At 37.3% G+C, this 13,054-nt stretch overlaps 1 protein-coding gene across 5 annotated transcripts in view; it reads left to right on the plus strand.

Moving 5' to 3' along the window:
• The window catches only part of NRG3 (neuregulin 3), a 1,217,216-nt gene that overhangs the window by 904,569 nt on the left and 299,593 nt on the right, over positions 1–13,054 (plus strand). For all 5 annotated transcript variants that reach the window (XM_053922213.1, XM_053922214.1, XM_053922216.2 and 2 more), the window contains exon 3: positions 9,974–10,047. In XM_053922213.1, coding sequence (XP_053778188.1) covers positions 9,974–10,047 — 74 coding nt within the window. The remainder of the gene's footprint in view (positions 1–9,973; positions 10,048–13,054) is intronic.

Here is a 13,054-nt window from a genome sequence, read left to right on the forward strand (position 1 = left end):
TAAATGAGATCATATAGTAAGAGACTTTTTTTTAAAGATTTTATTTATTTATTTTTACAGAGAGGGGAAGGGAGGGAGAGAAACATCAATGTGTGGTTGCCTCTCATGCTCCCCCCACTGGCCTGCAACCGAGGCGTGTGCCCTGCCTGGGAATGGAACCTTTCGACCCTTTGGTTCATATGCCAACACTCAATTCACTGAGCCACACTAGCCAGGGCAAGTAAAGCACATCTTTATATGAGATAAATATTTGATGTAAATCAGAAGAAAATAATAATTCTTGGCTTTTTAGTAATCATAAAAACAAATTCAAGGAAAATAATAAAGAAGTCTAAGGTATGTCCTGCCCACTGTGTGTTTTTCTTTGTCTCTAAATTTATTTTTAGAGAGGGAAAGGGAGGGAGAAAAAGTGGGAGACAAACATCAATGCGTGGTTGCCTCTCAAGCACCCCCCACTGGAGACCTGCCCTAAAACTCAGGCATATGACCTGACTGGGAATGGAACCGGCAACCCTTTGGTTCACATGCAGGTACTCAATCTACTGAGCTACACCAGCCAGGATAGTAAAGAGACTTTTCAGAGATGTGTTAACCTACATACACAGAAACAATGGGAAGGGCTTGCTCAAGGCAAAGATGAACCTTTTACTAAAAAGTTACATACCTGGGGCATGACACCCACCAAAGTGTTGTATAAATAAAAGTTTACCTTGCCTATAGCATGGACAAAAGGTTATTGCTAATAATTTCTTATAGGCAAGGCTTCTAATTCAAATTCTTTTAGGCCATTAAGTGTGGGGAGCAGAGGTTTCTCCTAAACCTGAAGCTAAAATTTCCTTTAGCTCAAAACAATCCACACACTACATCTTGGGGTGACTTGTTCTGGACCCCCATATCCATAAGACTTAACCCCCAATGTGATCAGGAGACAGGGTCTCTGCGAAGTAATCAAGGTTAAAGGAGGTCATGTGGGTAGGTTCCTATTCTGATAAGATTGGTTGCCTTCTAACTACCAGGTGAGGTTAAATGAGAAGGCAGCTATCTGCAACCCAAAGAGAGATTCTTCACCAGACGCAGACCTTGCTGGCACCTCGATCTTGAATTTCTAGTATCCAGAGCTGTGAGAAAATAATCTTCTGTTGTTTAAGTCACCCGGTCTATGATACCTCTTTATGGCCACCCAAGCACTAATACAGTAAGTTTAGAATATTTTACTCTAGCTCAGTTTTATATTTCTTGCTGAACTTCAAGCTTCATGATGGTCATTACCTTTTACTCCTGTGTAGGTATGAATGTCAGATCTAAAGACAAAAGATTAAATTCCACTGACTAGTCTGGATGTGTGAGTTAATTGCCCTTCTAATTACAAGCAAGTAGAGACAAATAAAGGGTTCTGCTAATGGTTGTAGCCTAAACATCAGAGAAATTCTGTGATTGGCTAGTGTCTCAATCTGGGTAACAATCTCAAGTGAAAATAATATAGAAGAGTCTTAGGGAGCGAATGGAGTGACAATAAATGACTCAGTAATCTCACTTAGAGATGACCAGCTGACAGTGTGAAGAGGTGAGTCAGACCTCTGTCATGCTTCTATTTGGGAGAATTGGGGGTCATCCTGAATCCAAAGACATGCCTTTTTCAACTATACTTAACCAGCTACCTTCCTTAAAAAGAAGAGTCTCACATTTTTCCTAATATATTTTATATATACTAGGAAGTTAGTAATGCAGCATTTTCTCAATCTGTTTGAATACAGAAAGCAAAACTCCATCTATTCTCCATCTGTCAATATTACTCCCTAATCCTTTTGTTCTTCATAAAGACAATTATTATATTACTACTGAAACAGAACCACTCTGAGTTCTATTACCCACCACCAAAAATAAGATGACTCCAATGCCAGAGTCTTATGAAAAGGAAAGGAACTATTTATTCAAAAGTTATGCAGGATTAAAATAATGGTGGATTTTTTTTCCATTAAATCCCACTTCCTTAAAAACAAAAGAAATACCCACAAACACATAGCCCTGCCTCCTCTTGCCAAACGAAGCCACTCAAAGGTACCATCTCTCAGGAAAAGGAAGAGGAGGCTGTAGCATAGCTAGGCAGATTCCCATTTTAATGTTCTGGCTTCTTCCAGTAGTCCATGCTCAGCTAGGCTCCTGCTCTTAATCCAAAACTGCATGGCCCCTCTTCATGGTGAACTGGTGAGGGTCCTTCTGCATCCTTTCAAACCACATGGCTGCCCCACACTTGGGTTAAATCCTCTGCGTGGATCTTCCTCTGTAACCCCATTTTTTACTCCTCCCACGAAGGGTTACATGAGCCAGTACTCTGGTCTCTTCTGACTTTCTCAGCTGCCATTCTTAGTGCAGGCAGACTTGGCCCAGTGATATAAGGGAAGTGCCTCCCTGCACTCGAGGACCACCTCTGGCTGCATCATGGGTTAGAGTTGTGCATCTCCCTGGCTCTGAGAGCAGCAGGCACAACTATTAGCATTACTAAAACACTGGCCCAGTTCTTTAGCTATGCAAAGTAATTCTCCATGGTCCTGCTGTACTTCCCCATCCTCCACCCATGTTAATGGGGGTTTTCCCCCTTTTGGAAAGCTCAATATTCCTTGTTACACTACTTTATGTAATACTGAAATTATGAAGTCTTTGTGCAAGAGAGGCAATATATTATTTCTCTATTTACCTTCTTAGCCTAAAAAGAGATTTTTTAAAATTTTAGGTACAGTAAAATCAAAGCTAAATTAGATAGAGTGGCTTTGTCAGCCCACATAGCGGTTCTGGATAATATTGTTATGCATTCTAAGCTGTACCTTTATGCCATGTTATGTGTTTTAATTTTGTTGAGGTAGTAAGGTAAGGCTGAGGTGAAGTGCTTGAACAAATTGGGGTAGAAATCTCTCTAAAAGACAGAACACTTATTCATACTGGCATGAGAGCTCCTGAACTATTGGATCTCCAAAAATGAGTGTGCCATATACAAGAGTAAAATGACTTTATATAAATGGTCTGCTGTCTCTCTGGTACGAAAATTGACCAAATTATGTGGGTGTCAGCTGGCTCAAATCGCCAATAACTCTATGCATGGTTTAAAAGAACTTGTTGAGTAAACAAATATTTGTCATGTATTTTTAACTTCTCAGAGTTGCAGTCATCCTTTTCCTTTCTGTCTTTAGTGCTTAGATATTACCAGAATGTGGCATACCTCCTGGATTTGAGTAGATGTTTTCAAATTCATTTCTGAAATTATAGTTAAAAAAAAAGAAAAAGAAAAAGAAAAGAAAAAAAGCAGTTTGGGCTGCCTGATGCAAGGAAAGCCAAATTCGTGAGACAGGTGTGGGTGCAAAATCAGAGAGGTTTTTTCAGGTGCCATGACATGGGAGAATGGTGGACTTCTGTCTCAAAGATCATTTGTCTTTCTGTTCAAGCCCATGGTTCTTATAGGAAAAGGTAAGGGAGGGATCTTTTTCTAACCAATTATCTTGCTAGCTTTTTGTATGCTTGGGACCTATCCATTCATCTTTCTAGTTTTGGCACACTCAGTGTAACTAACCCCTCTGATATCTTGACCAGTGGGGGAGACTCCCTGGTGCTCCCTGACTTTCTACAGTATCAGAGTCAGTGGAGACAGAAGGACTCTAGGATGCCTTCAGGAAGCCTGGAGATGCAGCAGACCTTAGCTCACTTGCTGACACTAAACTTGGTGCCACATATCTGGAGGAGTTGATTGGTGTCTGTAGGGCACCACTAGATTGCTGCAGGCCTGCATCCTCTGCACAGTCCCCACGCAGCCTGCCCCTCTGACTGACTGTCTACAGTAACAATAGCAATCTCAGGATGCAACAATTGGCCTTTATCTACTTTGAATTCATACTTTGCTCAAGGGAAATTTTTTAAAAATAAATCCCTACGTTTTCTTAAGATTGCAGACACCTCAGAGTTGTAAGATGAGTGACATTATACGGAACAGTTGCCTCCCCCTTGGAATTTGTGATATATTTGAAAGCTATTAATAACCCATTGGAGAACATTCCTGAGTGTGAAAGCAGCTGTTACTCTATAATTTCAAATGATCCAATTCCAAATTCTTCCAATTATAGTTAAAGTGTTTTGGAAATGCTTTTTCTATAACCAATCTATAGGTAACTTTCATTCCATTTGGTTAACTTAAACATTTTGCTGTCTTAATTAGTGTTCCTTTTAAATAAGATCACTTAATTACATTCTAAATTCAGTTAACGAAAGCTTACACTTTAATCAGTGTCACAATATTCTCGATAGTCATACCTAGGTCTCAGCTTCAGCAGTGAGTGGCAGGGAAGGGAATTTGTTCTAACACCACTAATAATTTTTGAGCCAGTAAGTCTGGGCTGCAGATCCTTAGCTAGAAATGTTTCTGGTCAACTTAGCACTTATTTTCATTTAGACCTGGTTTGGAAATCTGGTTTCTGTACTCCCCATCTATTCAAGGCTGGGAAATTCATTTGCCTTGCTGAAACTTCATTCTCTGTGTTTTTGTTTGTTTTGTTTCTGTGCTTTAACAGAACAGCCTGACATCTAGAAAGTTATTTTCATTCTTCAATGCTAGTATTCCTAGAGAGTCTTCCCATCTATAGTTGGTGATTACTGTCATGATTAACATGAAGCTGATGGAATTTGCCTTTAAATCAATGATTACCCTCTGTGATGTGGTTTGCTTAAGAACATTTTGAAACTGGATAATAACTTAAAAATCTAGGTCTTTAATTCTTACCGTAAATCATGTCTTCACTTCATAATATTTGGGCCATATTTTCAACTGCTAATCTTAGGAAAGGTAGCTAGGTGTATGATAATTTATGTGACTATTCAATTCCCATGAAGAATGTCAGAAACTGCCGCAGATTAAGCAAGAACTTTAAGGTCAACCCCAGTTGAGTTTGCATCTATTCAAATACTGGCTGTGTAATTTTAGGATAAGATACTTAATCTTTTTTGGCCCTCCATTTCCTCACTTGAAAAGCTGGAATGATGATTCCAAATTCAAAGAATATGAAAAACAAACATTTATTGAGTGCTTTCCATGACCCACAGGTATCATGTCATTTTTTTCCTAATAACAATTCTAGGAGGGAGCTACAATCGTCATCTTCATTTTACAGATAAAGAAAGAAAGGCACAGGAAGGCTAAGCAGCTACTAAATAGCTGATCCTGAATTTAAAACCAGGCAGTATCCCAAACCAGCCTGCCTCTAAAATGTAAGGTTTAAATGCCTGATGATCTTTCCATTTTTCCCATCCAAGGATTGACACTGATGCTAAGGAGAATTGGCAGGGCATAGAGAAGAATACCTGGAGGGATTGTTCGTTTTTCAAATCAGCATTTAATAGGCCCCTTAAAATTGGCAGACTTGTATATCACTGACAAAATGTCTACTTTACTGCAGCATTGCCACTATCTTTCTTTTGAAGTTAATTGATTTCTGCTAGTTTAAATTTTACATCTGAAATCCAGTTTCCAAAAAAGAAGCCTATATATATTCTCCAAACTATATGCAGACACCAGGAACTACACAGGAATTGAAGCAAACATCTGAAAATTTTTCTATCTTTCATACATTTCTCCCTGTAAATTATATAAAACACATCTTTGCAGATGTGATAGATAGAAGGCCTCTAGGTATAAAAATGGCCAAAATGCATGTGTGTAATATCAACCAGGTGTGATTGTTCATTTTTCTCCTTTCTGGTATCATTCCCATTTTATCTGCTTGAAACAAAGTAACGGGAATATAAAATGATTTGCCTAAAGCACATCCATACAAATACTAAGCAAAGAAACAAGACTATATACTCAGCATTGTTAATCATCACATAGATGAGGAAGACATGTGCTAAGAGACCATATGTTGAATGGGCCACCTGACAATAAAGACAGAGTAGGAAAGGAGAAGAAGAAAGTGAAGCAATGATAATGCATTCCATTAGTGAGTAAATGACCAGGAAAGCAATAGATGAGGACTGAAAGGAAGTACAGTTTCCTCAGTGGAAGAGTTTTTGTGTTGTTTTAATATGGTTTGGTTTTATTTTCCTAGAGAAAACACAGGGATAAATTAAGTAGTAATCTGGACATGTAGGGAGATGCTGGTCACAAATGAGAGTTCTTCAATTTTCAATCAAAGTTACTAATATTATTAGCTCTAATTTAGTTGTTATTCAGAAAATGTGTTCTAAAAAATAAGCTGACAGATGATTATAAGAGAAGAGATGAGACTGGTGTGAAGTTAGTTAGCATTGTGGGCTGAGGGCCATAGTCATCAAATCCAGCTGGCCAAAGGATGTCAATTTCTATGTAAACATCAGCAAATGATCTGTTTTCAAAGTCTTCTTGCCATTCTCCACATCTAGGCTGGGTGGTCTGTTGATCACTTCTGCTTTATCACACTGAGAAAACAAGTATTGAAATATAGCCAACAATTATGCATTTTGTATATTTTCATCTCTGTCAGTATTATTCTCTTCTCTTTTGCCCAAAGGTTATTTTAAAACATTTCGCTAAAGCTGGGATTTTCCTTAGGGACAATGTAGCAGAGGGAAATGAATTAAAGGGGTGGCTTGCTATTTTAGGTACAAGTGAACAAGTAGGAGGGAAGTGAGAGCCAAGTTAGAGAATGTAAGGAGTAGAAAAAGTGATGTCTGTATTTGAAACTACACAGCTGGCCTTATCTCTGTAGAAAGGGGAACACTGGTTTGTGATTTGACCCTGTGGCTTACCAGCATAGAAAATACTTTGCTGCTACTTAAGCAGGGCTGAAGCACTTCTCTGCCACTTCATTGCCAGGGGCCAATCTCCCTTATTTGGGGTTACCCAACTAGAGTTTTCTCTTCAACCTCTCACCTTTCCTACCCAGCTTTGGACTTGTCTCCTCAACTATGCTCTTCCTCACTGCCTTTTCAATTTGGATATAGACTAAATAAGCAACATTATCAAAGACTTACTGGTTTCCAAAGTGACAACTCCTTCATCTCAGAGTTGACAAACACATAAAATTTAAGACTAATATTTTTTGCAAGAAAAATTTTCTTAGCTTTTGGAGACTGTATTTGCTCTGTAGTTGTTTAATAGCTGATAATATTTCCTATCCAAAGGCTGTTGCCTGCTCTCTGACCATCCAGTTGTAGAATCATAACTACCTATAAAACACTACCAGGGAATATTGCAATTTTTAATAAAATCTGTGTGATACAAGGCTTCTCAGTCACAAAGAAATTCAGAGAATGGAAAGGTCAAATTGAGTGGAGTTTTGAAAACCATGCATAGTAAAAAATAATAGACTATTAACACAGTGAAGGTAAAATTTGTGCTTTTAAAAAAATGTATATTTACCATTAAAGATTACACATATATGTTTAAAATGTTGTTAAGGCATGCTTTATTAAGATGAACAAACAAAAACATTTTTTAATTATATGGATATCTCTTGTTCTTATACTTGTATCTTTCAGAAAGCAAAAATCTTAAAAAAGAAAAAAAGCAACTCTCAAAATTTCCAAAACACCCACCAAAACCAAAACAAACATTCAATGATAGTTCTCAAAAGGTATACTGTTTATCACACTGTCAGAAGTTCTGCCAAACTGAATCTATGAAATACAAGTGCATCTTAAGACTTTTTTCCTTTGCTTTATGTCTTTAATGTTATCATAAATTTAGCCCATTTGGTATTACCTGCTTGCTACATTCTGACTTTACATTTGGGTAGGTCTGAACTTATCAAGGTTACATATGTGTGATTTTTAAGCGGAAATTTTAATTTATCAATTTAAAAACTCAGCACCAATTAGCAGAGACACTGCTTCTGTAACCAAGGACTGGGGTTTGCACATCTGGTCACACAGCCTCTGTTAGGCCTTCTGTCTTGGGGTGGGCTGCTCCAGCATCATCATACCTTGTTATCTACAGCACATGGGTATGAAGGCAAGATGAGGGCACTTACTGTGCAATTCTTCCTGACACCCCATGAGGTCTGAACACTGCAGACTTGGGTTCAAACTCATGGAAAATTGTTTAATACTTGAACATTTTAAAATATCTTTCCTTATATTATTTTTCACACAAATGAAATAATGAGTCTTAAGTTATGAAGAACCCTTAAAAAGTAAAACAAAACACCTAGAAAAGAAACACTTCCCCCCAAAAGCAGCTATCTCCTTAGGATACCAGGTCATATTAAATTAAGTTGTAAACATTAAAGTATGCTGAAATTTTTCCACATATGTCAAAAATAAAAACCTTCAAAATGTGGATGCACACACCCAGCACATAACTCATGGGAAAATGAAAATTAAAACACTATGGTTCAGTGTTTATGAATAAAGCCAAACTGACAGCAATAAGCTAGCTTCCAGAGAACAGGACTTTTTTTTCATCAGAAATGTGCTCTAGTCCTAAGTATTTTCTGACTTTTTACCATTATAAACCCAGTGAAAAACCTGCTTTACTTCAAGTGCAATAAATGAATTTTTAAAAAGGCAATGAAAATACATGACTGCTTAAACAAATTTTTCAATAGCCTGTTGGGGACCTGGGGTGTCCACATATCAGAAGTCTTTGTCCTCAGTCTACAAGGAAAATTGCCAGATATGCTTCGGAGTGCCAGGCTAACAAAGTGCTAAACAGAGCCTGCCGACTACCTGAATTCCAACTGACTCACAATGAAGGGTAGAAAAATTACCTTGGTGCCTTTCAATGTTACTGCTCCAGTTGCAATAGACTTTATCTAATAGTTCATTACACTCAGAAAACAAAGCATATCCTAGAGAAAGAATTCACAGCCCCCATCTCTCACACAATGGTCCCTTTGAATTCTTTTGTCGATTTCTTAGATTTCTAACCACCAGAGATTTTTTCTAAGTCTGATTTTTATGCTAGCAGCATAATTTCCTCTTCTGTAAGTAGGACAGATTCATTCCACAAAACAATGGATGTTTCCCAGCTTAACTCAAGTATGACAGGGTAAGCTTCAAGCCCACCACTGAATGCCACATCTCCTTTACAGAGGCTGTTCTGAAGCAGGGGCTTGGGACCACTTGGCTGCATTTGTTCCTGGAACTGCTGAACTGAACTGCTGGCTGATGAGGCAATGCTGTCCCATGCAGCCTAGCAGCTCTGCCTGCATGAGCTATGTGAGGACTCACAGAGAACTGTCAGGGCTAGGTGACATGTCTCATTGCAGGCACTTCCAGGCAAATTCCTCCACCTCCTAATTATGCCTGCCCACCTCAAGGAAGTTGCCATGTACAACCCCTGGCAGGAAGCAGGCACTTTGCACATGGTTGCTGAATATAAAAGAGAAAATTAGGAGAGAACAATGTGAGTTTACAGAAAATGCACAGAAAACTTGCACATAGAAACCTTGACAGTTTTGAAATAAATGTTGTTTCTGGCCAATGAGTTAACAGGGACTTGAAGAATAGTTAAGTTAATAAAAAAGTAAAAAAATAAAAATGAGAAGAGAAAGAAACTAATAAAACACAAAGAAATAAACAGTGCCAAAATCTATCATTACATAAAAAAATGTTTTTTATTAGAAAAATGACACCTGCAATATGATGTTTCTGAAAGGGCACCTGCAGCATTTTAGAGTGTGTTGCATAAAGAAAAGTATACCAGCACCCAGAATTATAATATGAGGGTAACCATTATTGAGATTGCTATGAGGGGCATCTTAAGAAGCTATTTAATTTGCTCATTAGGTATTATATATAAAATTATAAAAGCAAAGCAGTGCTGGGATTTTTTTTTACACAGAAATAGTCTAAAATGCTCCTGTTGTTTCAAACAGACAATCAAATTATACAAAAGCGTGAATGTGCTAATTCTCACATTTATTTACTTTATATAATTTGGGGCTATTTTGCTTGTTGAAATCTCGCAACTTTCATAACCAAATGTGTATGTTTGTTATTTATCCCCTTTTCTCAGGTGCAAAGAAGGCTACCAAGGAGTCCGTTGTGATCAATTTCTGCCGAAAACTGATTCCATCTTATCGGATCCAAGTAGGTCAAGCATTTTTCTTCTCTAACACAATATATAGGCAGCCCTTGCTCCACGTGACAGTTGCTAACTCAGCTGAAGACTGCCTTACATTCACTCATCTCTGAAAGCTCCCAAGTGTGGAAGCAGGTGACAGATGTTAATGTTCAAAGCTTGCTCAGGACTAGGTCTATGGCCAGGCCTTCTGGATAGGGCATAGTCTTCAGATTCAACTCCATTGCTAACTAATCTCTGCTGGGAATTTCATCAAATCCAGCTTCCTTAGCTTTCAGAATGCCCCACCCCCTACCACCCCATTAGGAAATCAAGAATATTGAAAAACAGAAGGACTTATTATTTATCCAGAAGAATTTCTAGAAACTACTGAAATTAAAGTACCAACCTCTAGTTGGTAATTTGTGATAATATTAAATCTATTAACCTTTTATCTTACTGAAGTATGAAAATATACATATAAAATTATATGACAAGTTTTCAAACAAATTGTGAGAGACCTATTTTTAGCAACATTGTTTGTATATCAGTGATTACTCTAGTAATGACTTTTATTTTCCATTCATGAATGAAGACAAGTTCCCACTAAGAAATATTGGTAGTCATTAGTTTCTTTTTTCTATGTGGAGTAAAAGTAATGCCCTATACCAATATGCCCAATTCTGGTCAAATGTGACATGTTTACTCTATCTGTGAATAATCTGCTCCTTCAATGACTGCTATATTTGAGTCACTACTAAAGAAAGAGAACTTTTATTGAATCAACAATTTAACTCAGTGAAGATGACAGGCACTTCCAAATCATAAAGGCAACATTATGGTTTTCTGAACACCAAACATGCACAACATACACTTGAGCAAATATAGTATATCGACAACAGACAGAGGTTGCCTCCCTGTGAGTGTTCATGTTGCAGCACCATGAATATGTCTAATCATCTTTCAACATCTTTTTAAAAAGCATATTTTCATTTTCCCCCTGAATTTCTAGCTTTATTTCATCATAAAAATGTAAATTTTTAAAGGGAAATTTTTTCTTTAATTTAATTTGATTGTGTTTTATCTTAACAAGGCAAGTCACTGTACAGTAAAAACTACTCTTTGCAGAGTTAGCTCTTCTTGAGAAAAGTGAAGGTTGTCTAAAAGCTAGCAACCAAGCTAGCCATGCATTCCCTCTGTTCTCTGAAAGGCAAGGCCCTGGTCTCTAGGAATTATACAGATTGAGGGCAGTTACTAAAATGTGTAGTATTGTGATTTGGCCACATGCTAAGCAGATGTCTGGAAAGTATGGTTGCAACTAAAGATATATATTTGGAGACAAAGTTTACATAGAAGAATTGGTTTGCTGATTTCTTTCTTTCTCTTTTTTTCTCTTTATTTTTTATTCTGTCTGATTTAACTAGTTTCCTTACTTGTTTTTCTTTCTTCCTTTTTTCTTTCTCTTCCCTTATCTTTCCTTCCCTTCTATTTTTCCTTTACTTCCTTCTCTTCATTACTTTCTTCCCTGTATCCTTCTTCTCTCCCTCCCTCCTTTCTCCCTCCCTCCTTTCCCTTCCTCTTTCCCTTCTTTCCTCTTTTTCTTCCTCATTGCTTTCCTTCTTTGTTCTCTTCTTACCTTTTCCTTTTCATATATCTGTGAATATCTATCAAGTACAGTGTACTGGGGCAGGGCTTGCATATGGTACAAAATGGTTAAAATAATCTTTTTTAAACAATAATCAAACCCTTGTCATCCAGTTGCGTATGATAGTACACCACCACGGTGGTTGAAAATAAGGCCCACCATACTTAAGACTGTGTACTCCTCAAAGAAAAATGATCCCATGATTAGTCACTAGCCCTGAAAATCTATGCCTTATATACATAAAAATGTTTACTATAACAATATTCATAATAGTGAAAAAATTGACACATTCTAAAACCAGCAAGATTATATTTAAGTGAAACATTATATGGGACACCTATTATGTTTTATTTAGTTATCATGAAAATAAAAGCTGAATGAAATATTTATTAAATGAAATAAGATAGAAAATTATTTTCATATAAAATTATAACAGAAACATCTTTTGGTACAATGATGGAAAAAAACACATTAAAATTCCTAAAGGAGACTTTCAGTATTTGGGTTATGGAATTACAGGGAATTTTTTCTCCTGTTTTCTGTAAAATGGCATATGATTATATGAATCTAATGCATGCATCCATTTATATATGTAATCATTGATTCATTTCACAAATACTTTCTAAGTACCCACCAATGTCCATCTACTCAGTTAGATTCTCTTAGTACAAAGGTGCACAAACAGGATTTAAGCTCTAAGACCTCCACAGGCTAGTGAAGGAGAAAAACATGTGAATACATAGCATGTGCATGATTCTGGTGGAGATACTCTGTGACCTTGGCAGATTTAGATGGCCCAAGCCTCAGGATTTTCATCTTGTTAATGGCAATAAAATACTGGTAGGTTGGTATCACCAAGACTGACAAAGTCAGTGACAGATAAATATTAGTCTAGATCCTATGTCATAATCACACTAATATACATTTAGAATTTACATGTGCCAGGCACTGTGCTAAAGGGCTTTATCTGGATTACCTCATTAAAGCTCTCATTATCATAGTCTAGCAGAGATTTACTGGCAATTGCTCATATTTTATAAATGAGGAAATTAGGCCTCAGCGATGTTAAATAAACTTGCCCAAGGTCACACAGCTAGGTAATACTGGAGGCTACCTTCCAACCCAAATCACTCCAGGCCCTGAGCTCCCAACTTCAGGGCCCTTTCCTTCCTTCCTTCAACCCCCCTTCCTCCAGCAATTTTCAATATGACATTTATCACTCTAAATTTCATTGACTGAAACTCAATGACCTGCAGCAAACATTATTCTGAGGAACAATATTTGCACAGCTTTCATATCTTAATGCAGCAACTTGAGCTTCCATGGAGATTTAAATCCCTAATGAAATTTTCTTGTCAAAATTCTTGCTGAAGGATCGTTTAATTTGCTGC

This window comes from Desmodus rotundus, chromosome 4 (assembly GCF_022682495.2).
Source record: "Desmodus rotundus isolate HL8 chromosome 4, HLdesRot8A.1, whole genome shotgun sequence".
Taxonomy (NCBI): Eukaryota; Metazoa; Chordata; class Mammalia; order Chiroptera; family Phyllostomidae; genus Desmodus; species Desmodus rotundus.